This window comes from Salvelinus alpinus, chromosome 15 (genome assembly GCF_045679555.1).
Source record: "Salvelinus alpinus chromosome 15, SLU_Salpinus.1, whole genome shotgun sequence".
Classification (NCBI taxonomy): Eukaryota; Metazoa; Chordata; class Actinopteri; order Salmoniformes; family Salmonidae; genus Salvelinus; species Salvelinus alpinus.
This window is the reverse complement of record NC_092100.1, coordinates 47,872,012-47,893,514: the sequence shown is the minus strand read 5'-3', so window position 1 is coordinate 47,893,514 and position 21,503 is coordinate 47,872,012. Positions and strand designations below refer to the sequence as shown.

The 21,503-nt window shown below is 42.6% G+C and overlaps 2 protein-coding genes across 4 annotated transcripts in view; one reads left to right on the top strand and one right to left on the bottom strand.

Moving 5' to 3' along the window:
- The first annotated feature begins 5,038 nt into the window (after positions 1 to 5,038).
- Positions 5,039 to 16,357, top strand: tspan33b (tetraspanin 33b). Of its 2 annotated transcripts, none has more exons than XM_071343852.1 (8): positions 5,039 to 5,365; positions 8,311 to 8,368; positions 8,608 to 8,735; positions 8,950 to 9,024; positions 9,560 to 9,655; positions 10,181 to 10,309; positions 13,645 to 13,806; positions 14,813 to 16,357. In XM_071343852.1, exons 1-8 carry the CDS (start codon positions 5,270 to 5,272, stop codon positions 14,879 to 14,881), a joined length of 813 nt encoding a protein of 270 aa, XP_071199953.1. In that variant the 5' UTR covers positions 5,039 to 5,269; the 3' UTR covers positions 14,882 to 16,357. The 2 variants fall into 2 exon arrangements, with proteins under 2 accessions (XP_071199953.1, XP_071199954.1); XM_071343853.1 differs by having other exon boundaries at positions 5,042 to 5,331.
- The window catches only part of ttc38 (tetratricopeptide repeat domain 38), a 21,392-nt gene continuing 15,024 nt past the window's right edge, over positions 15,136 to 21,503 (bottom strand). For both annotated transcript variants that reach the window (XM_071343850.1, XM_071343851.1), the window contains 4 exons: positions 21,249 to 21,423; positions 17,616 to 17,775; positions 16,560 to 16,633; positions 15,136 to 15,545 (listed from right to left, as the gene is read on the bottom strand). In XM_071343850.1, the coding sequence (XP_071199951.1) occupies positions 15,458 to 15,545; positions 16,560 to 16,633; positions 17,616 to 17,775; positions 21,249 to 21,423 (497 nt within the window). In that variant the 3' untranslated portion in view covers positions 15,136 to 15,457. The remainder of the gene's footprint in view (positions 15,546 to 16,559; positions 16,634 to 17,615; positions 17,776 to 21,248; positions 21,424 to 21,503) is intronic.

Below are 21,503 nucleotides of genomic sequence, written 5' to 3'. Positions count from 1 at the left end.
TCAGACCAAAGGTCAGATTTCCACCGGTCTAATGTCAATTGCTCGTTTTCTTGGCCAAAGCAAGTCTCTTCTTATTATTGGTGTCCTTTAGTAGTGGTTTCTTTGCAGCATTCGACCACAAAGGCCTGATTTACGCAGTCTCCTCTGAACAGTTCATGTTGAGATGTGTCTGTTACTTGAACTCTGTAAGGTTCAATCTGAGGTGCAGTTAATTGCCGATTTCTGAGGCTGGTAACTCTAATGAACTTGTCCTCTGCAGCAGAGGAAACTCTGAGGCTTCCTTTCCGGTGGCGGTACTCATGAGAGACAGTTTAGTTTCATCATAGCGCTTGATGGTTTTTGCGACTGCACTTGAAGAAACTTTCAAAGTTCTGACCTTCATGTCTCTTTGCTTATATGAGCTGTTCTTTCCATAATATGGACTTAGTCTTTTACCAAATAGGGCTATTTTCGGTATACCAACCCTATCTTGTCACACAGCAGCAAACTTTGTGAAAATTTATATTTGTGTCATTCTCAAAACTTTTGGCCACGACTGTACATTAGAGTGTCTAGTTTGAGAAACAGATGCCTCACAAGTCCTCAACTGGCAGCTTCATTAAAGAGTACCCGCAAAACACCAGTCTCAACATCAACAGTGAAGAGGCAACTCCGGGAAGTTGGCCTTCTAGGCAGAGTTCTTCTGTCCAGTGTCTGTGTTCTTTTGCCCATCTTTTCTGTTTATTGGCCAATCTGAGATACAGTTGAAGTCGGAAGTTTACATACACCTTAGCCAAATACATTTAAACTCAGTTTTTCACAATTCCTGACATTTAATCCTCGTAAAAATTCCCTGTCTTAGGCCAGTTAGGATCACCACTTTATTTTAAGAATGTGAAATGTCAGAATCATAGAGAGTGATTTATTTCAGCTTTTTTTTTAAATTTCATCACATTCCAAGTGGGTCAGAAGTTTACATACACTCAATTAGTATTTGGTAGCATTGCCTTTAAATTGTTTAACTTGGGTCAAATGTTTTGGGTAGCCTTCCACAAGCTTCCCACAATAAGTTGGGTGAATTTTGGCCCATTCCTCCTGACAGAGCTGGTGTAACTGAGTCAGGTTTGTAGGCCACCTTGCTCGCACACGCTTTTTCAGTTCTTCCCAAAACTTTTCAATAGGATGGAGGTCAGGGCTTTGTGATGACCACTCCAATACCTTGACTTTGTTGTCCTTAAGCCTTTTTGCCACAACTTTGGAATTATGCTTGGGATCATTGTCCATTTGGAAGACCCATTTGCGACCAAGCTTTAACTTCCTGACTGATGTCTTGAGATGTTGCTTCAAAATATCCACATCATTTTCTTTCCTCATGATGCCATTTATTTTGTGAAGTGCACCAGTCCCTCCTGCAGCAAAGCATCCCCACAACATGATGCTGCCAGCCCCGTGCTTCACGGTTGGGATGGTGTTCTTCGGCTTGCAAGCATCCCCCTTTTTCCTCCAAACATAACGATGGTCATTATGGCCAAAGAGTTCTATATTTGTTTCATCAGACCAGAGGACATTTCTCCAAAAAGTACGATCTTTGTCCACATGTGCATTTGCAAACCGTAGTCTGGCTTTTTTTATGGCGGTTTTGGAGCAGTGGCTTCTTCCTTGCTGAGCGGCCTTTCAGGTTATGTCGATATAGGACTCAATTTACTGTGGATATAGATACTTTTGTACCTGTTTCATCCAGCATCTTCACAAGGTCCTTTGCTGTTGTTCTGGAATTGATTTGCATTTTTCACACCAAAGAACGCGTCTCCTTCCTGAGCGGTATGACAGCTGCATGGTCCCATGGTGTTTATACTTGTGTACTATTTTTTGTACAGATGAACATGGTACCTTCAGGCATTTGGAAATTGTTCCCAAGGATGAACCAGACTTATGGAGGTCTACAATTATTTTTCTGAGGTCTTGGCTGATTTCTTTTGATTTTCCCATGATGTCAAAACAAAGAGGCACTGACTTTGAAGGTAGGCCTTGAAATACATTCACAGGTACACCTCCAATTGACTCAAATTATGCCTTTTATGCCTATCAGAAGCTTCTAAAGCCATGATATCCTTTAATGGAATTTTCCACGCTGTTTAAAGGCACAGTCAACTTAGTATATGTAAACTTCTGACCCACTGGAATTGTGATACAGTGAATAAGTGAAATAATCTGTTGGTAAACAATTGTTGGAAAAATTACTTGTCATGCACAAAGTAGATGTGCTAACCGACTTGCCAAAACTATAGTTTGTTAACAAGAACTGTGTGGAGTGGTTGAAAAACGAGTTTGAATGTGTTTGAAAAAACTTCCGACTTCAACTGTATGGCTTTTTTGTTGCAAATCTGCCTAGAATGCCAGCATCCAGGAGTCGCCTCTTCACTGTTGACGTTGAGACTGGTGTGGGTACTATTTAATGAAGCTGCCAGTTGAGGCATGTGCCTTTTACTGAGGAGTGACTTCCATGTGGCTACTCTACCATAAAGGCCTGATTGGTGGAGTTGTGCAGAGATGGTTGTCCTTCTGGAAGGTTCTCCCATCTCCACAGAGGAAGTCTATCAGAGTGACCATTGAGTTCTTGGTAACCTCCCTAAGGGCCTTTCCCCTGATTGCTCAGTTTGGCCAGCTCTAGGAAGTCTTGGTGGTTCCAAACTTCTTCTATTTAAGAATGATGGAGGCCACTGTGTTCTTGGGGACCTTCAATGCTGCAGATGATTTTTGGCACCCTTACCCAGATCTGTGCCTCAACACAATCCTGTCTCAGCACTCTACAGACAATTTCTTCGACCTCATGGCTTGGTTTTTGCTCTGCCAAGGACTGTCAACTGTGGGACCTTATATAGACAGGTGTGTGCCTTCCCAAATCATGTCCAATCAATTGAATTTACCACAGGTGGAGTCCAATCAAGTTGTAGAAACATCTCAAGGAGGATCAATGGAAACAGGATGCACCTGAGCTCAATTTACTTATGTAAATAAGGTATTCCTGTTTAATTTTTTTTATATATTTGCAAACATTTCTAGAAAACTGTTTTCCCATTATGTAGATTGATAAATACATATTTGTTTAATGGATTTTAAAATAAGGCTGTAACGTATCAAAATGTGGAAAAAGTCAACGTGCCCTCAGAAGGTATCCACACCCCTTGATTTTTCCACATTTTGTTATGTTGTAGCCTGAATTTAAAATTGATTAAATTGTGACTGTGTCACTGGCCTACACACAATACCCCATAATGTCAGAGCGGAATTAGGTTTTCAGAAATGTTTACATATTAATAAAAATTGAAAAGCTGAAATGTCTTGAGTCAATAAATATTCAACTACCTTGTTATGGGAAGACTAAACAAGTTCAGGTGTAACATTTTTCTTAACAAGTCACACAAGTGTGTTTAATAGTGTTTAACATAATTTTTTTATGACTACCTCATCTCTGTACCCCACACATATAATTATCTGTAAGGTCCCTCGGTGAAAACATGTTTTTAGAAATATTTGTACATTTATTGAAAATTAAATACAGAAATATCTCATTAACATAAGTATTCACACGAGTCAATACTTTGTAGAAGCACCTTTGGCAGCTCTTATAGCTGTGGGTCTTTCTGGGTAAGTCTCTAAGAGCTTTCAACACCTGGATTGTGCAGCATTTGACCATTATTCTTTTCCAAATTCTTGTGAACGTGCAAATGGAGGGCTGAGGGGAAGGGCGTGATTTAGGATTCAGCCAATGCGGACACAGTGGACTTATAAGAGACACATTTCACTACCATGTGTAGATGCAACAGCTACAATGTGGGCACAATCAAAACTGGTCCAGCAGCCTGAGTGTGGACTGCTTGATGACCTCACTACCTTTTCCTGTCCAGTCTCAGACTGGATCACCTGTCTGAGACTGGATGAGCCTAAGAGCATCCAGGGCAAGATCCAATAACCAGCACAGAGGGCATCACACACTGGGGTTCAATGGGGACCACAACATCCCAACAGCAGGTGTTAACTTAAGTCTACAGGGAGAGAGAGCAGGACATGAGGATGCTTTTTTTTTAGGTCAAATTTACATTGACACATTGTTGAAGGCCACTTTCATTGGGTAGGCCCATACTAAGAAACCAGAAAATGTGACAGCCTACAGAGAATGCTCTGGTGTTGTAAAACTTTGGCCAGGATTCCATCAGAGGCCCTTTGTTGTCAAGCGCATTGCAATAGCAACAATGTGCCTTTTAAAGGCAATTTCCCTGACATTCACAGAGATCGCATTTACGGTAAAACGCTGAAGACTAAAAAAGCAATTGCTTTAGATTCCGGCCCCACTGTCAATACACAATGTCCGGCCCCTAGGGCCTAGACAACCTATATATACCCACATGTGATTATTGATCACAGGGACTTGGTTTGACTAGATGTTTCTCTTGTTGTAGGCTACTCTCATAAGGCTACACTGTAGTCCTTTACTGTAGCCTGGTCTCAGACTAGACGTAACACAGTAACAGTAAATCCCGAACACTCAAATTAGTTTATGTTAAGTATGGTATGGTTACTTACTTCTTTAGTCTAAGACATTTTGGGGGGGGGGGGGGGTGCTAAGCTGACATATGGAATTGTTTTAAGATGGTCATGCTATGGATCATGATGGTCATGCTATGGATCATTTAGCTATTTGATTTTGTATTTTAGGACCCATTTATATATATATATATATACATTTTTTATGACTACCTCAACTCTGTACCCCACACATTCAATTATCTGTAAGGTCCCTCAGTGAAAACATGTTTTTAGAAATGTTTGTACATTTATTGAAAATTAAATACAGAAATGTCTCATTAACATAAGTATTATATATAAAAAGACCAGGTTGTTTATTGAGAGTGACAGACAATACATTAAAGCTCCTGGGCCAATGGGCCATTCAGCAGCACTGAGGCCACAGATATTTTGTGTAACCTGATTCCTGGGCTTGCAGGACAGTTCTGGTGCTTACCAGCCATGGCAGGGCAGCGTCACAGCTGCTAGCCCCCCTTTTTAGGCAGCAGCCACTGCAAACTTTACACAGAAGCTGATTCGTATGGTGGTCAAATATCTCTGGGGTTGGACTAGGCATTTCTGTGTGTGTTTTTGGAGGTTTTATTTCATTTATTAACTTTTATTTAACCGGGACGTGCCATTGAGGTCAGAAGACCTCTTTCCCAAGGAAGACTTAAGTTATCTGGGTATATTTACATTTTTTGGAGCATAGAAAATAACAAAAATGGATAGGAAATTGAATCTTAACCGAGCCGAGACTTTTTCCTTCATCAACCCTTGGATAAGGTACTTCCTGTTCTTTTTCAGCTTCTTGTTCTGGGTAAGTGGAGCCACTCGGCTGAAGACCTCTAACATACTGTAACAAACAAGCCCTTAAGCACCAGTGATCTGGCTGTAGATGTATGTAATGTACAGTAGGCAGTGTACAAACTACTGAGCAACAGAATGCTGCACCTCTGAAATACAGAGAAATACGCTCTCAAGCTAAACGCTCATGAATTAAACATGCAGAGATATAACTCCGAAAGGTTTCCTGGGCTGCAAACAGCTGGCAGACGCTCCCTGTTTAGATAATTCACAACTGTAAAATGTCGACATTCACACCAACAATATATCAATCTGACACGTTGTGGGTGAAATTTACTGTCTCATTTCAATGGTTCTTCATGAACTTTGCACCGTTAATTATTCCTCAAAACTTGCTGGAAGTCTTAGGGGTGGTGTAAAATGTACACTAAATTGTTAAATGTGATGAGGAATGGTTATCTTTAACATGACCAAAGTTACAAGTTTGTTGTAGTGTAGACCTAAAGCCTACAGTCCAAGCTATTTAGCCAGTATTGTGTTTATTCAATGAAGAGCTTGTGTGTCTGGTAAGTCTTCAACACCACCGTTTGTTAAAGAGCATATTGTCTGATGTCTCCTATAGACTGATTATCTCTTCTACCAAGCACAGGGGCTGAATGGCTGTCCTAAAGCTCACATGACCATGTCGTCATTGTGAGTGTGCGGCCATGCGGCAGATAGACAGGGGGCTTGATGCTGGTGCATGGTGTTGAAGCCATAGAGATAACACTGGGTTTTTATCTCATTGGGTGAAGCAGACAGCTACAATAAGATAAAGGATAGGGCAGAGATTATGTGATAGACGAGAGACGAAGCACTCACGGGATGGGAGTCGCATTGAAGTTCCATTGGCTCTTTGTGCAGGAGCAAATCCCATCGGGAATATATTGTAACCTGTGATATCACAGCTCTATCAATCCTTCTTTATCCATGTCTAGACAAACAGAGAGAACAGAGATGTGCAGAGTGTGTTATTGAACCGTCCAGGCCAGGGGACCGGTGGCAGCCAAACATCACTGGGCTAGTTGTGTGTGTTTATCTGGACAGGCCCTGTACTGCAGTGCTACAGCCTTTTGTTCCGGTCTCGTACCCCTGGCCTGGCTCAGCTTAGTCAGGGGCTCAGGCCGCCCCAACACAATCCACCCAGGATACAGGACCGTTTCTCCCTGTTCAAAGCCTGGAAACATATCTGGAATACTTTCACCAGTGTCCCTTATTCCCAGCACCGAGACAGTTTTTTATTATTATTTTTCTCCCCAATTACGATCTTGTCTAATCCCTGCAACTCCCCATTGGGCTCAGGTGAGGCGAACGTGGAGTCATGCGTCCTCCAAAACATGACCCACCTAACCAGACTTCTAAACACCCGCTCTCTTAACCCAGAAGCCAGCCGCACCAATGTGTCGGAGGAAACACCGGTCAACTGGCGACCGGGGGTCAGCCTGCAGGAACCCGGCCCACCACAAGGAGTCCCTAGGGCGCGATGAGCCAAGTAAAGTTCCCCCGGGCCAAACCTAACCCGGACGACGCTGGGCCAATTGTGCGCTGTCCTATGGGACTCCCGGCCACGGCCGGTAGTGGCACAGCCCGGGAATGAACCCGGGTCTGTAGTAACGCCACTAGCACCGTGATGCAGTGTCTTAGATTGCTGCACCACTCAGGAGGCCAGCACAGACCAATTCTATACAATAGCCATGTTTCAGCCAGCCAGCCAGGACATCAAAGGCAACCTAAGAGCAACAATTATGGTATTGATTTATTTGATGACCTTGAAAACACTGGAGCTCCAATCAAACTGTGTTGTGTGTGGATGTATTATCTAGAGGTTGTAAATGGAAAAGTACACTGTTGCTAGGTATTGCTCTCCAACCAAGACGATTATGACAGCAACTCTTTTCAGACGTTGATGATTCCATGATGGAAAGACAGCGCAAAACAAACCATTTGAATTCTCTCATGTGTCCTTGGTGTGAATAACCCACACAGATCCTCCTCGCAAACAAACCATACTATCTATCAAGCAAAGACGTCCACGATTGTTAATGGTCAATGCAAGTCTCTCTTGCAAAACATATTTTTTATTTCAACGAGACAAAGCAGTATGAGACAACCAATTTTGTATGTTTAAATAGGAGCTTGTGCAATTAATTTCACAGAGAGATCCTACGGTGTAGAAGCTCTCTCAGAACCACACACTATTGGCCATCAGGAAGCCAATCAGGGGGTCTGTAAACAAAAGACAAATCATACAAGGTGGTATAACAATCATTTGGGAAATAGATTTTGAAAACAGAACTCTTAACTCCTTCAGGGCTGTGCTTTTTGACAGAGTACACCACCTACTGACAAGGGCTAGCTCCAAGGACTCTAGCTCCAAGAATAGGGTAGCCCAAAGTCTGTCTGCCAAAAAAAGAATAGAAATACAATGAAGAGCTGGAACAACTATCAAATCTTCTGTCTGAGATTAGTTTGGCAAAGATGAAACTACACAGCAAAAGCTGACAATTTCAGACAATTCCCAAAATATAAATGGAAAGAAAAATTGAAGGCAAGGCTCGACTGATTTGGTGAATAGCCCTAAACCCAGGGTTGATAACTGCAGCAACAAAAACAAAAAACAGTATTTTAAGGGCTCTATTCAATCTGTCAGGCTGAAGTGTAATGGATTCCACAATAGAAATGTAAAAGGTAATTTCAGATTGAGCCGACATATGCAGCGTTTATCATAAATGCAGTCTCCGACTAAAGCGGGAACATTGCCTTTAAATTTCAATCACGCTGTAAAGCTGAACTTCCATGATGCGGATTGAATAGAGCCCTAAAGTTATTAACTGTTAAGGGTTTCCTGATCTAAAAAAAGTTGTATTATTACTATTTTGAGGAGATTTTATGCATATCAGATTTATTGTCCTCTTTCAGGTCTTCTCCTTGCTGATTGTTGCTATAGGGGTATATGCAAAGGTTCAAAAAGCAACAGGTATGACCCATTTTATTCTGCATATTCCAAGCCATGCATCTGTATCTGAAAATATGAATCAATACCCAAAGCTTTCTGCAATCTTAACTTTATGACATGGTTTGCTTTTCATTCATTCCAATATCACTGTGAAACTGTGAAATTAATCCCCAGTGGAGGTGCCCAGAAAGATCCCCCAGCTCATAGTAGGTTGTGTTAGTGGGTCACACCACACGGTTGTCTGTGTTCGTCTCTTGCAGACACGGTCAGAGACACGTTCCTGATCGACCCAGCAGTCATCCTGATCGTGGTGGGCGTAGTCATGTTCTTCATAACCTTCTGCGGCTGCATCGGAGCCCTGCGAGAAAACATTCACCTTCTCAAGACGGTAAGGCCAAGCTTTTCATATTCAAGCCACCTTGACACAATAAATATGAAGACGGTAGGAAGAAGGTGCTCCTAAACGATATTCAGTACAACAACCTTTTCCCTCTATTGGAGAACGTTAAAAGGTCAGGACTGGAAATAGCACTTATGTGCAACTCTGTACCTACCTACCTCTGACAGAATACCATCTCTGTAACGTCTCTCTTCTTCTCCAGTTCTCCTTCAGTCTGACTCTGGTCTTCCTCACTCAGCTGGCCATAGCTGTCCTGGGCTTCTTCTATTCAGACCAGGTACTGTTTCTACACTTCCTGGGGTCTGGTACTGCGCCTACAGCCTGGTGTCTGTCTAGTTCCTACTCTCTCTCTGTGCTGTCTTCGTGTCTGCGCTCCCTTCGCTGCTAAAACAGGGCAGTTTAACCACACTCGCAGCATCCTCTCCCCATCCGCTAAATGATTCAAACGCTCTGTCACTTCAAAGTGGAACCAAATGTTCAATTTCAACAAGATCTCTTCTAGGACGTTTGCCGTTAATGACATTCGGGAGGTGCCTAGAGGCATGCTGCGGGTGACAGACAGCGAGGAAGGGAGAGGGGAGGTAGGGGTAGAGGGGGGATATTCTCCAGGGGGACCGCGGGCTTATTACCACTCTAAAGCATATGTTATTACAGCCGTCATAGCACATTAAGAGCCATCTATTCCAGCCCCAGGGCCCCTACGTAATGCTCTCTCAGAACGTCCCCTAGGGGCCATTCCCATAATCAAACAAGCCGATTTACATGAACATAGTACTTTACATACCTGTCCTCCTTCTGCTCTGTAACCCCAGACACCAGACGCTCTGGGGAAGTTCGTGAATAAAGCCATCGTGCACTACAGGGATGACCTGGATCTGCAGAACCTCATGGACTACATTCAGAGAGAGGTAATCTATTACACTACATTCAGAGAGAGGTAATCTATTCCACTACATTCAGAGAGAGGTAATCTATTACACCACATTCAGAGAGGTAATCTATTACACTACATTCAGATAGAGGTAATCTATTCCACTTACATAACATGCTATTTTCTCTTAATAAGTTTAACCACATCACACCCAGGTTGAGTCCATTACAGCGAGACCCAATAGGCATACAACGCCATTTTGAAGTCTTTGCAACTGACCTGTTCCCGTTGGGGAGGTTGATTTAGCATGTTAACCAGGACACCACAGAGTGACCGCAGATCAAAAGTTCCGTTATCCCAGCTTCAATCAGGCTTTCCACATGAAAGCCCCTGAGTAACATGCTGTTCAACGCATTCTGCGTCTCCCCTCGCGTGTTCACCCATCTGCACATACGGGCACACTTCGGCTGCTGGCGGGTCCTCCCAGGAGGAGTGGAGAGTGAGAGAATGTACCAGACAATGTTTCTAATGTCCCTTTTCCTTATATTTCTCCTTCTCTCAGTTCAAGTGCTGCGGCTGGAACAACTACACTGACTGGTCATGGAACCTGTACTTCAACTGCACCCAGGGGAACCCCAGCTCTGAGCGCTGTGCTGTCCCTTACTCCTGCTGCACCCCCGTACCAGGAGAGGTGGGTGGGGGCTCAGAACATACATACAGTGCATTCAGAAAGTATTCATACCCTTTTACTTATTCCACATTTTGTTGTCACAGCCTGAATTCAAAAAATATATATAATAATAATCTACACACAATACCCCATAATGAAATGTTTGCCAACTTATTGAAACTGAAAACAGAAATCTCATTTACATAAGTATTCACACCCCTGAGGCAATACATGTTAGAATTACCTTGGGCAGCGATTACAGCTGTGAGTCTTTCTGGGTAAATCTCTAAGAGCTTTGCACACCTGGATTGTACAATATTTGCACTTTCAATTTTTTTATTTATTCTTCAAGCGCTCTCCAATTGGTTGTTGATCATTGCGAGACAGTCTTGCCATAGATTTAAGCCGATTTAAGTCAAAACTGTAACTAAGACACTCAGGAACATTCAATGTCGTATTGGTAAGCAACTCCAGTGTACACCGAGTGTATAAAACATTAAGAACACCTGCTCTTTCCATGACAGACTGACCAGGTGAACGCTATGATCCCTTCTTGATGTCACTTGTTAAATCCACTTCAATCAGTGTAGATGAAGGGGAGGAGACCAGTTAAAGAAGTATTTTGAAGCCTTGAGACAATTGAGAAGAAGAATTGCAACAGTTCTGGGTTTTTCACATTCAACAGTTTCCTGTGTGTTTCAAGAATGGTCCACCAACCAAAGGACATCCAGCAAACGTGACAACTGTGGGAAGCATTGGAGTCAACATGGGCCAGCATCCCTGTGGAATGCTTTCGACATCTTGTAGAGTCCATGCCCCGACTAAGTGAGGCTGTTCTGAGGGCAAATGTGTTCAATCCTCATGTTTTGTAAATTCAGTGTGTATTTGGCCTTGTTTTAGGTTATTGTCCTGCTGAAAGGTGAATTTGTCTCCCAGTGTCTGTCTGAAAGCAGACTGAACCAGGTTTTCCCTCTAGGATTTTATCCTAAAAAACACCCTTGCTGATGACAAGCATAACCCATAACATGTAGCCACCACCATGCTTGAAAATATGAAGAGTGGTACTTAGTGATGTTGTGTTGGATTTGCCCTAAACATAACACTTTGTATTCAGGACATTAAGTTAATTTCTTTGCCACATTTATTGCAGTTTTACTTTACTGCCTTATAACAAACAAACAAAGTATGCATGTTTTGGAATATTTTTATTCTGTAGAGGCTTCTCTCTTTTCATTGTCATTTAGGTTAATATTGTCAAATCAAATCTATTTTTTTGTCACATACACAGGGTTAGCAGATGTTAATGTGAGAGTAGCGAAATGCTTGTGCTTCTAGTTCCGACAATGCAGTAATATCCAACGAGTAATATAACCTAACAATTTCACAACAATTACCTTATACACACAAGTGTAAAGGAATGAATAAGAATATGTACATAAAAAAATATATGAATGAGTGATGGTATAGAACGGCATAGGCAAGATGAAGTATATGGTATTGAGTACAGTATATACATATGGGATGAGTAATGTAGGGTATGTAAACATTATATGAAGTGGCATTGTTTAAAGTGGCTAGTGATACATTACAGCAAGATGGCAAGATGCAGTAGATGGTATAGAGTACAGTATATACATATGAGATGATTAATGTAGGGTATGTACACATTATATGAAGTGGCATTGTTTATAGTGGCTAGTGATACATTTATTACATCCATTTTTCCATTATTAAAGTGGCTAGAGTTGAGTCAGTATGTTGGCAGCAGCCACTCAATGTTAGTGATGGCTGTTTAACAGTCTGATGGCCTTGAGATTGAAAAACAGCTTCTGTCTCTCGGTCCCTGCTTTGATGCACCTGTACTGACCTCGCCTTCTGGATGATAGCGGGGTGAACAGGCAGTGGCTTGGGTGGTTATCCTTGATGATCTTTATGGCCTTCCTGTGACATCGGGTGGTGTAGGTGTCCTGGAGGGCAGGTAGTTTGCACCCGGTGATGCGTTGTGCAGACCTCACTACCCTCTGGAGAGCCTTACGGTTATGGGCGGAGCAGTTGCCGTACCAGGCGGTGATACAGCCCGACAGGATGCTCTCGATTGTGCATCTGTAAAAGTTTGTGAGTGTTTTTGGTGACAAGCCAAATTTCTTCAGCCTCCTGAGGTTGAAGAGGCGCTGTTGCGCCTTCTTCACCACGCTATCGGTGTGGTTGGACCATTTCAGTTTGTCCGTGATGTGTACGCCGAGGAACTTAAAACTTTCTACCCTCTCCACTACTGTGGAGTAACTACCATGTTTTTGATCCATCCTCAGTTCTCCTCTCACATTAATTCAACTCTTGTTTGTTTCACCATTGGGCTCATGATGAAATCCCTGAGCAGTTTCCTTCCTCTCCGGCCACCGATTCGATGGACACCTATATCTTTGTAGTGACTTAGTGTATTGATACACCATCCAATGCGTAATTAATAACTTCACCATGTTCAAAGGGATATTTAATGTTTGCGTTCAAATGTTTTTACCCATCTACCAATAAGTGCCCTTCTTTGTGAGGAATTGGTTAAATCTGTGTTCGAAATTCCCTGCTCGACTGAGGGAAATTGAATGTGTGGGGTACAGAGATGAGATCATTTTTTATGACTGTGTTAAACGCTTAATGCACACAGAGTGAGTCCATGCAACCTGCGACTGCTTAAGCAAATGTTTACTCCTGAACTTATTTAGGCTTGCCATAAAAAAAGGGGTTGAATACTTGACTCGACATTTCAGCTTTTCATTTGATTACCTTGTAAAAAATATTATTCCACTTTGACATGTGGTATGTGCATTTTGGGGTTATTTCTGAATGCACTGTATGTACGTTAACCCGACAGCAGCCTGGTCAAGGGGTTTGGGTCCCTTGGTGTAACAGTTAAGGTGTTGGGTTGACAGTCGCTGGACCTGGGTTCGAGTCCCGGTAGGGGCCAATCCCTGAATTCGCAGCGGATGGGTTAAGGTCGCTAAACTTACAGATATAGACTTACACACACACACAGGTCATTATGTATAAATGCTGACATTACCCTCATTACTGGAGAGAATTAAAACACTTAAATGGAGATCTACAGACAAAAGCATAGATTTCTCACCGTTTACAACGCGATCAGAAACCCATTAACTAAACATAAGAACCGAGGTAGTGCTATAACCTGCAGCTCACATGCTGTAACTACATGGTAATTAGAACAGATTCAATTCATCAAACTAGATATGATTGAATTATAATCAACCACATGTTATTACAATGTAATTCTCTTTGAGTCAACAGTGCATCATGATTGCTTATGTATGAAGTCTTAATGTTATTTTGTCTCTGTACAGGTTGTGATCAACACCATGTGTGGCTTTGGGGTCCAGACTCAGAACTACCTGGAGGCCACCAAGTCCATCTATCCAGTGGGTTGTGCAGACAGGGCGGTTCTGTGGATTGAGTCCCACCTGCTATTGGTGGGGGCTCTAGCTCTGGGTCTCTCCCTGCCTCAGGTAACCCATGCACAAGGGCTACATACAAAGGTGGAGTGGGGAACACCGGCTTCTCATAGTAGGTCTGCATACAACAAAAATGAGGCACAGGCAGATTTTAGATTCAGGTTGGGATGATAAAACCCACCACTGAGATGGTGGCCTACTTACCACATCATGCAAGATATTATCCATGCCTATATTCCCTCACATCCTGAGTGTGAGACACTCATGAATCACATCCCTATAATAGCCTTGAAAGCTTTCAAAATGTGGGATAATTTAAGTTGGTGTTTAATTAAGTTGTATGACTCACCCACTCTTGTCTGCTGGTACAGTAGCTCATTTCTCAGAGTGCTGTGTGCAGTTTGTACGGTCACTAATGAACGGGGCTGCTCACTACTCTCTAATCTGTCACCTCTCTCCCACTACAGTCTCTCCATCTATCCCTTTTTCTCTCTATCCCTCGCTCTGATATTCCACTGATTTGGTCTCCTCCGAGAGGGAAGTGTGTAAATTACCCACGAGTCACATCAAAACAATTGCCTTACAATTCCAACAGCTTTGATGTGGCGTCGTATTCAAGAGCAGGAGTCAATACTTTCCCCGTCTCTTCATTTATTTAACTGTTGTTTACATCACCCGATGCTGTGATCACTTGCACAAAAAATGCTCCTATTGATGCAAGTTAAAACAAACACAATGTGTTAAGGTCAAAGAATAACTATCAGACTCTGCAGACTGTTTTCATCCAGATGTTAGATGAAATGTGCTAAGCAATAGAATTGTATCCACTGTGCATGGTAAAGCCACGCAAGTGTTGACCTTCACAGACTGTTCTTAGTAAGCTTTATTTAAGAGACTTACTTCAGTAAGTGAGTGGCGGTGTTGGGAGTGAGTTAGCACCCAGCCTGCGACCCAAATGAGACCCTATTCCACATACTGGGCTCGGGACAAAACTAGTGCACTGTGTAGGGAATAGGTTGCTATTTGGGACGCAGACGGAGTGTGTTCTTGTCTCTATCAGATTGCAGGCATTGTGCTCTCCCAGATCCTCATCTCTCAGATCCAGGATGAGATCAGCTCAGTGTTGTGAGAAGAGGATGGCCCGACCGACACAGAAAATAACAGAATAACTAGGAGAGAACAGAGAGAAGAACTACTGGCCACTCCAGTTAACAAAGGACATCCATCTACGGTTTCATTACACAGCCTTCGGAGCATCTGGTTTAGTGGTGTGCTGTATAGACCGTATGGAAGTGTGTTATTATATGCTGGACAGAGATGACTAAAGGCTGACATTGGAAGTGTTTATGTATACATGATTTTAAATATGACATGAGGATATTCTTTTGTGAAAATTATGTATTATTTATTTCAAAGTGTGTTTGCTAATATAACGTGCTATTTGACATACTGTAAATGTTGTGTTACAGAACATTCAATTGAACATAACATTTTCACAAACGTTGAAGTTATAGAAAACATCATTGGATATTGACCATGTTGACGATACAGATGATCATTTCTATTAGGTCCATGAACCTCAAGAATAAAGGCCACATTCTTCAGCCACACATCCAGTCAATTTGGGGAGGGTACCTCTGCAGTAGCCCCTGGTCCAGACTCAGTGACATCCAGCTTTAGGCCCTCTGTGCCCAGGCTACACAGGCTAGGCATGCAGGACATGGGCTCTCTGGATCAGCCGGTCAGTGAGGGGAGAGTTGGGCTTAGCTGCCTCACGCTCCACCAACAGACATCTCCAGGAGGACAGCACAAGACAAAAAGTACAGTTCTAGATTGAGTTCTTTAAGTAGAACATCTAACTGGAGAACAAAAGGCACTCTGCAACGGTAATCAGTAGATACAGTATACAGATAATTGTGTCTGTATTGCACCCAGACACGCTTGCATTTTACAGACTTCAGGGGTGTCAATAAGGACAAGCTTAGCCATGAGAACATACTGATGAAATTCAACAGTCAAGATTGCACTATCAAGATATTGTTACTTCTACTCCCCTAACGAGGACGCACAGGGAGCAGAAGACCAGAGAAAATAAAATCGTACTGGACAGAGGACCATTTTCTTAGTCATGTGTATTATATTGTACAGAGAAATCAATATTGTGTATTGAGCCATTCACTTTTGTTGGGTTCTAACTTGAAAAACGTATTCCTGTCATTATAATCAGAAGTTATTGATTACGTTACACGTATAATAAATGCACGTGTCAAGGATCAATGAAGGGTGAATAGGAACTCTGTGTATGAAAAGTTACTATGAGAGAAAAGGGAAACAGAGTATGACCGAGGTCTGTTGAGTAAGGTGAATAGAGCGTCACTTGTAAACATCATGGAGAAGTGACCGGATAAAGAGTAGCTGCTACCAGACGGCTCGATCAACAAAGACAACAGCACAACAGTGAGGCAGTATTGGGCAACAGATAGCAGTTGAGAAGTTACACCCCTAATCTCATCTTGACATATAAATGGTTGTTTGATCATGTGCAAAGTGTGATTGCAGCTGAGGCACCCAGTGGGTTGAATAAAATGGGTTAGAATTTTTACTAGTTGTGCGTTTGAGTCAACTCTGTTTGTTCAGAACCTAACACTTTTTTCTCATCAATGTCTATTTTGAGAAAGAAACATGCTCGGCATCTACGTCAATGTCCAATCACAGTGACACAGTATTGAAGTGACCGCGGGGCTAATAACACAGCAAATCGGAGCAAAAAGGCTTTCCATTGGAGGCAGCCCATCAACGTGTTTTACCTGGCCAATTTCTGGTGATGAGTCACTCCTGACTTCATTGCTGCGTGAATCAGCAGCAGATTAAAGACGTCTCTCTGAGAAATGGAACAAACAAGGCAATTACAATACACACTAGACCCAACATATGTTTTACCACAGAACATACTGTGTCTACCCCTCTGGATCATGTTCACTAGGGCACACCATTTCAAAAGGTTGTGCAACGGGAAAAAAACTTCTTATTGGACAAGTTCGGGTAGCACCTGCCCGTTTGCTTCCGTTTCTTGCCAAGTGAATACGACCCTGCTGTTGTACCCATAGAAATAAGAATGAATAGAAAGGGCATCTCCATTCAGGTCAAAGATAACATAATGGGTATACTGGCAGCCATTTTGAGTGTACAGTACCCATGCCAGGGTATACTGGCAGCCATTTTGAGTGTACAGTACCAATGCCAGGGTATACTGGCAGCCATTTTGAGTGTACAGTACCCATGCCAGGAAGTAAAAGCAGGAAGAGTACCCTTCAATCTGTGCTGTGATTTGTTGAGTCATCTCTACTGACATTACATGAGCCACATCAGTTGGCATCATTTAAATGTCAATCCAGCATCAGTTGATAGAACATTCCAAATTACCATGGGAATTATTGCATCACAATACCAGGCAGCCATTGAGTGTACCCATGAGTTTACCAGTCAATTGCCAGGGTCAGAGCTTCCAAGCCCATTCATTCTTATTTCTATGGTTGTACCTAAATAAGGATTGTTTTCCTATGAACAGCGCCTAAGGACGATTGCATTATGGTTAAATTGACACAATGCAATGAGTGATAAATCATTTAACCCTGTGCTTTACATTTCCATAGGCCTATTAGAAACAGACTGCCATAGCCTGAATGCCTCAGTGAGTGTACGTCAAAGGTCCTTTTTTCTGACATAGATTATATCTATTCCTGGTCTAAAAAGCACTTCCAAAAGCACATTCCCTATTGAACATGCTTTTTACTCCAGGCGTAGGTTTCAAAGCCCATAGAGCTCCTGAAAACCCCCCGATGGTTCACAAAATGGGGGCTCACCTGCGCGTCACTGCCTCCTATCTCCATCATGCGGTAGCGTATGGGCAGCAGGAGCTCCACGGCACGGCTGTAGTTGCCCTGGTCGTACTCCAGCAGGGCCTGACACATGGGCAGCCCCACGCTGCCAGCCAGCTTGTGCTGGTAGTTCTCCTCTGGAACACTAGACACACAGCCGGAGAGAAGATCGAAGACAATAGAGATGTCAAAAGCCCTATTATACTTACAAAAAAATGTATGCTCTCACTGAACTGTATGTGATCTCTGCAGAAATGGAGCCAACAACCATGGTGTTACTAGCAAAACGAGGTCTGAGGTTTATTCTGTACTGTCAAATACAGTTCTTGACCAGAAGCTTCAGGGTTTCATCCTTACACAGCCAGATGAAAAGGTAAATTGGATTTACAAAACATTGTAGAATTAACATTTGATAATGGATACTGTAGGGCATTACTGCATGTGATTGCAGAAGAGAGAAATGTGTGAAACTGTCTAAAACGATAACACATCCCACCAGACAGAGTTGCTTTCATAAAATCTCTAGACTAGACCATGCATTCCAATATGCTTCCTAGACATTGGTGTGAAACAGGGTTGCATTTGATCACCTATTCAGTTCTCAATGTATATTTATGATCTTACTCTGGCCATCAAAACCCTAGAAAAAGGTGTCTGTCTAAACAATGAACAACTGTCTGTTCTTTTATATGCAAATGGAATCGTATTAAGCTCTGAAACTGAAGATAAACTTCAAGAAAATGGTAAATATGTGAACTGGTGTGAACAATGGAAACTGAATATCAATGTAGACAAAAAATAGTACACTACAGGAACTTAAAAAATAAATAATCTAGAACACCTTTAATGTTCTCCTGTGGTCCTGCCATATTAACGTTGTCAGTGAGCACAAGTATCTGGGGTTGATTATTAATACATTTTTGGATTACAATGTGTCTGTTAAGTATGAAGCTAACCATGTGAATTGTGCCCTTGGTGCCATCATTAAAGTGTAAAGCCATGGGTGGCCTACCTTTTAAATGTGTATGTACTTTCTGTAATGATGGTTCCATTGAAACTGAAGCTCATACAACGAAATAAGGCATGATCTTTGTCAGCTGTCCAGCCAAAATGAACATGTTCACGGTCTTGATGAAAATAAATAGTGATGTTTTATCCGGTAACAATAATGTAAAGCCATGGGTGGCCTACCTTTTAAATGTGTATGTACTTTCTGTAATGATGGTTCCATTGAAACTGAAGCTCATACAACGAAATAAGGCATGATCTTTGTCAGCTGTCCAGCCAAAATGAACATGTTCACGGTCTTGATGAAAATAAATAGTGATGTTTTATCCGGTAACAATAATGGAAATGCCTGCGTCAAAGCCTGCCACCGTATCCTCCAACGGAGAGGTTTCTTTAGAAGTGCCTAATTGTCCTTTCACTCACTGTTCTTTGCTTATGCAAACGCATATAGATGACGTAATGCATTATAGATGACGTCTGTACCATGTTTGACTGATTTGAGACACTAAAAACTCTATTTGAGTGGTCTACAATGTGGTTTTAAAGAAATCCCGTTTTTTTGTATAATAGTGGCGTGATAAACTTTTTCTAACTCTGCATGCATCACTGTTCACAAACACGGAAACGGAAAGGAAGCTTTAAAGAAATAAAATAAACGATGAGTATAATTTTTGGTAGCCTACTTTGTCATGGTACTTATATTTTGGTATTATTTGGGAAATTACACTCGACCACTAGGACCAGACAAATGGTGGTGGTAAACATCAGGCGATCTATAAAAGACACATGGTGTGTGTGGCTGGGGATCTCAACAAACAACGCAAGAAACACCAAATAAGATACAAAGGATTACTACAGTCAACTCTACAGATCAACACACATTTAAGATAGCAATAGTGGTTAAGTTTGAGGCTCGTAAAGGGCAAGTTTATTAGCTACCATCCACTCACCTGGTGACATTGGCTAGTTAGAACTTTTTTATTTTCCAGACTTTTATTTCACCTTTATTTAACCAGGTAGGCCAGTTGAGAACAAGTTCTCATTTTCAACTGCGACCTTTCATCTGCGACCAAGATAAAGCACAGCTGTGCGACAAAAACAACTACGCAGAGTTACACATAAACGCACGGTCAATAACACAATAGAAAAATCTATTTACAGTGTGTGCAAATGCAGAAGAGTAGGGAGGTAGGCAATAAATAGGCCATGGAGGTAAAATAATTACAATTTGTGATAGATGTGCAGATGATGATGTGCAAGTAGAGATACTGGGGTGCAAGAGGGTAAGTAATAATACGGGGATGAGGTAGTCGTGTGCTATTTACAGATTCACTGTACCTGTACACAGCCATCGGTAAGTTGTTCTGACAGCTGATGCTTAAAGTTAGAGAGGAAGATATCACTGAAGCTGGAGTCTTTTTGCAATTCGTTCCAGTCATTGGCAGCAGAGAACTGGAAGGATAGGCGGCCAAAGGAAGTGTTGGCTTTGGGGATGACCAGTGAAATATACCTGTTGGAGCACGTGCTAGGGGTGGGTGTTGCTATGGTGACCAGTGAGCTGAGATAAGGCAGGTCTTTACCAAGCAGAGACTTATAGATGACCTGGAGCCAGTGGGTTTGGCGACGAATATGTAGTAGGGGCCAGCCAACGAGAGCATACAGGTCGCAGTGGTGGGTAGTATATGGAGCGTTGGTGAGAAAACAGATGGCACTGTGATAGCAAACTGGATGTAGTCTGAGTAGAATGTTGGAGGCTATTTTGTAAATGACATCGCCGAAATCAAGGATAATCAGTTTTACGAGGGTATGTTTGGCAGCATGAGTGAGGGAGGCTTTGTTGCGAAATAGGAAGCCGATTCTAGATTTAATTTTGGATTGGAGTCTGTTCCTAACTTCCCTGAAAAGTTGCATTTTGCAGGGGCTATTCGATGCTAACGCAGAACGCCACAGGATGCTTTTGTGCTGGTCAAGGGCAGTCAAGTCTGGGGTGAACCAAGGGCTATATCTGTTCTTAGTTCTACATTTTTTGAATGGGGCATGCTTATTTAATTAAGATGGTGAGGAAAGCACTTTTGAAGAACAACCAGACATCCTCTACTGATGGGATGAGATCAATATCCTTCCAGGATACCCGGATGCAAATTGTCATAACAGAAAGCATTACGCAAGCAAAATTAATTGACCAAAAGCGCATGCATCTGAAAGAGACTTGAGTTTCTCTCCTCACTTTGGGAATTGATTTTCCCCTCTCAAAAAGCAGCATTGGCCCAAAGGTGCCTTGGCTGCCTCCACGCTACATTTTCCTGTTACGTAACAATCAGAAAACATGACAACTGCCCAGGATTGGATTTTTTGGCAGAAGGGGTTGTTCGCTGAGGAACATTGTGTATAGAGCGTGTGGTCAGGGGTGTCAAAACACATTACAGCCACACACACGTAAACACCACAACCTGTGGGAGAGCGAGCAACCCTGAGCTGTCTCTCCACTCTGAGGCTTATCCCTCTCACCCCACCAGCCATACTCCCACTCGTTTTCTCCTCGTGTGTTATGTAAGGGGGCTGTGTAGGAGTTTCATAAGCCAGCAGTGGTAGTGGTGGTGTGGTGCTCACTTGGCCCGCTCGCGGAGGCCCTCCAGCAGGCGCTGGGACTGGGCCGCTCCCCCGGACTCCTTGGCTCCCAGCGACGACATGAGGAAGTGGAGGTCGTTGAACAACAGCACATGGTCGTCAGTGTGGGGCTCTGTGAGTTGCTGCAGCTCCCGCCAGCGGTCCTTCACGCACACACCTGACACACAGGAAGAAAGTAAATCATCAAAGACACACAAACATATCGATAGGACACACACAAACACACACCTGATTAGA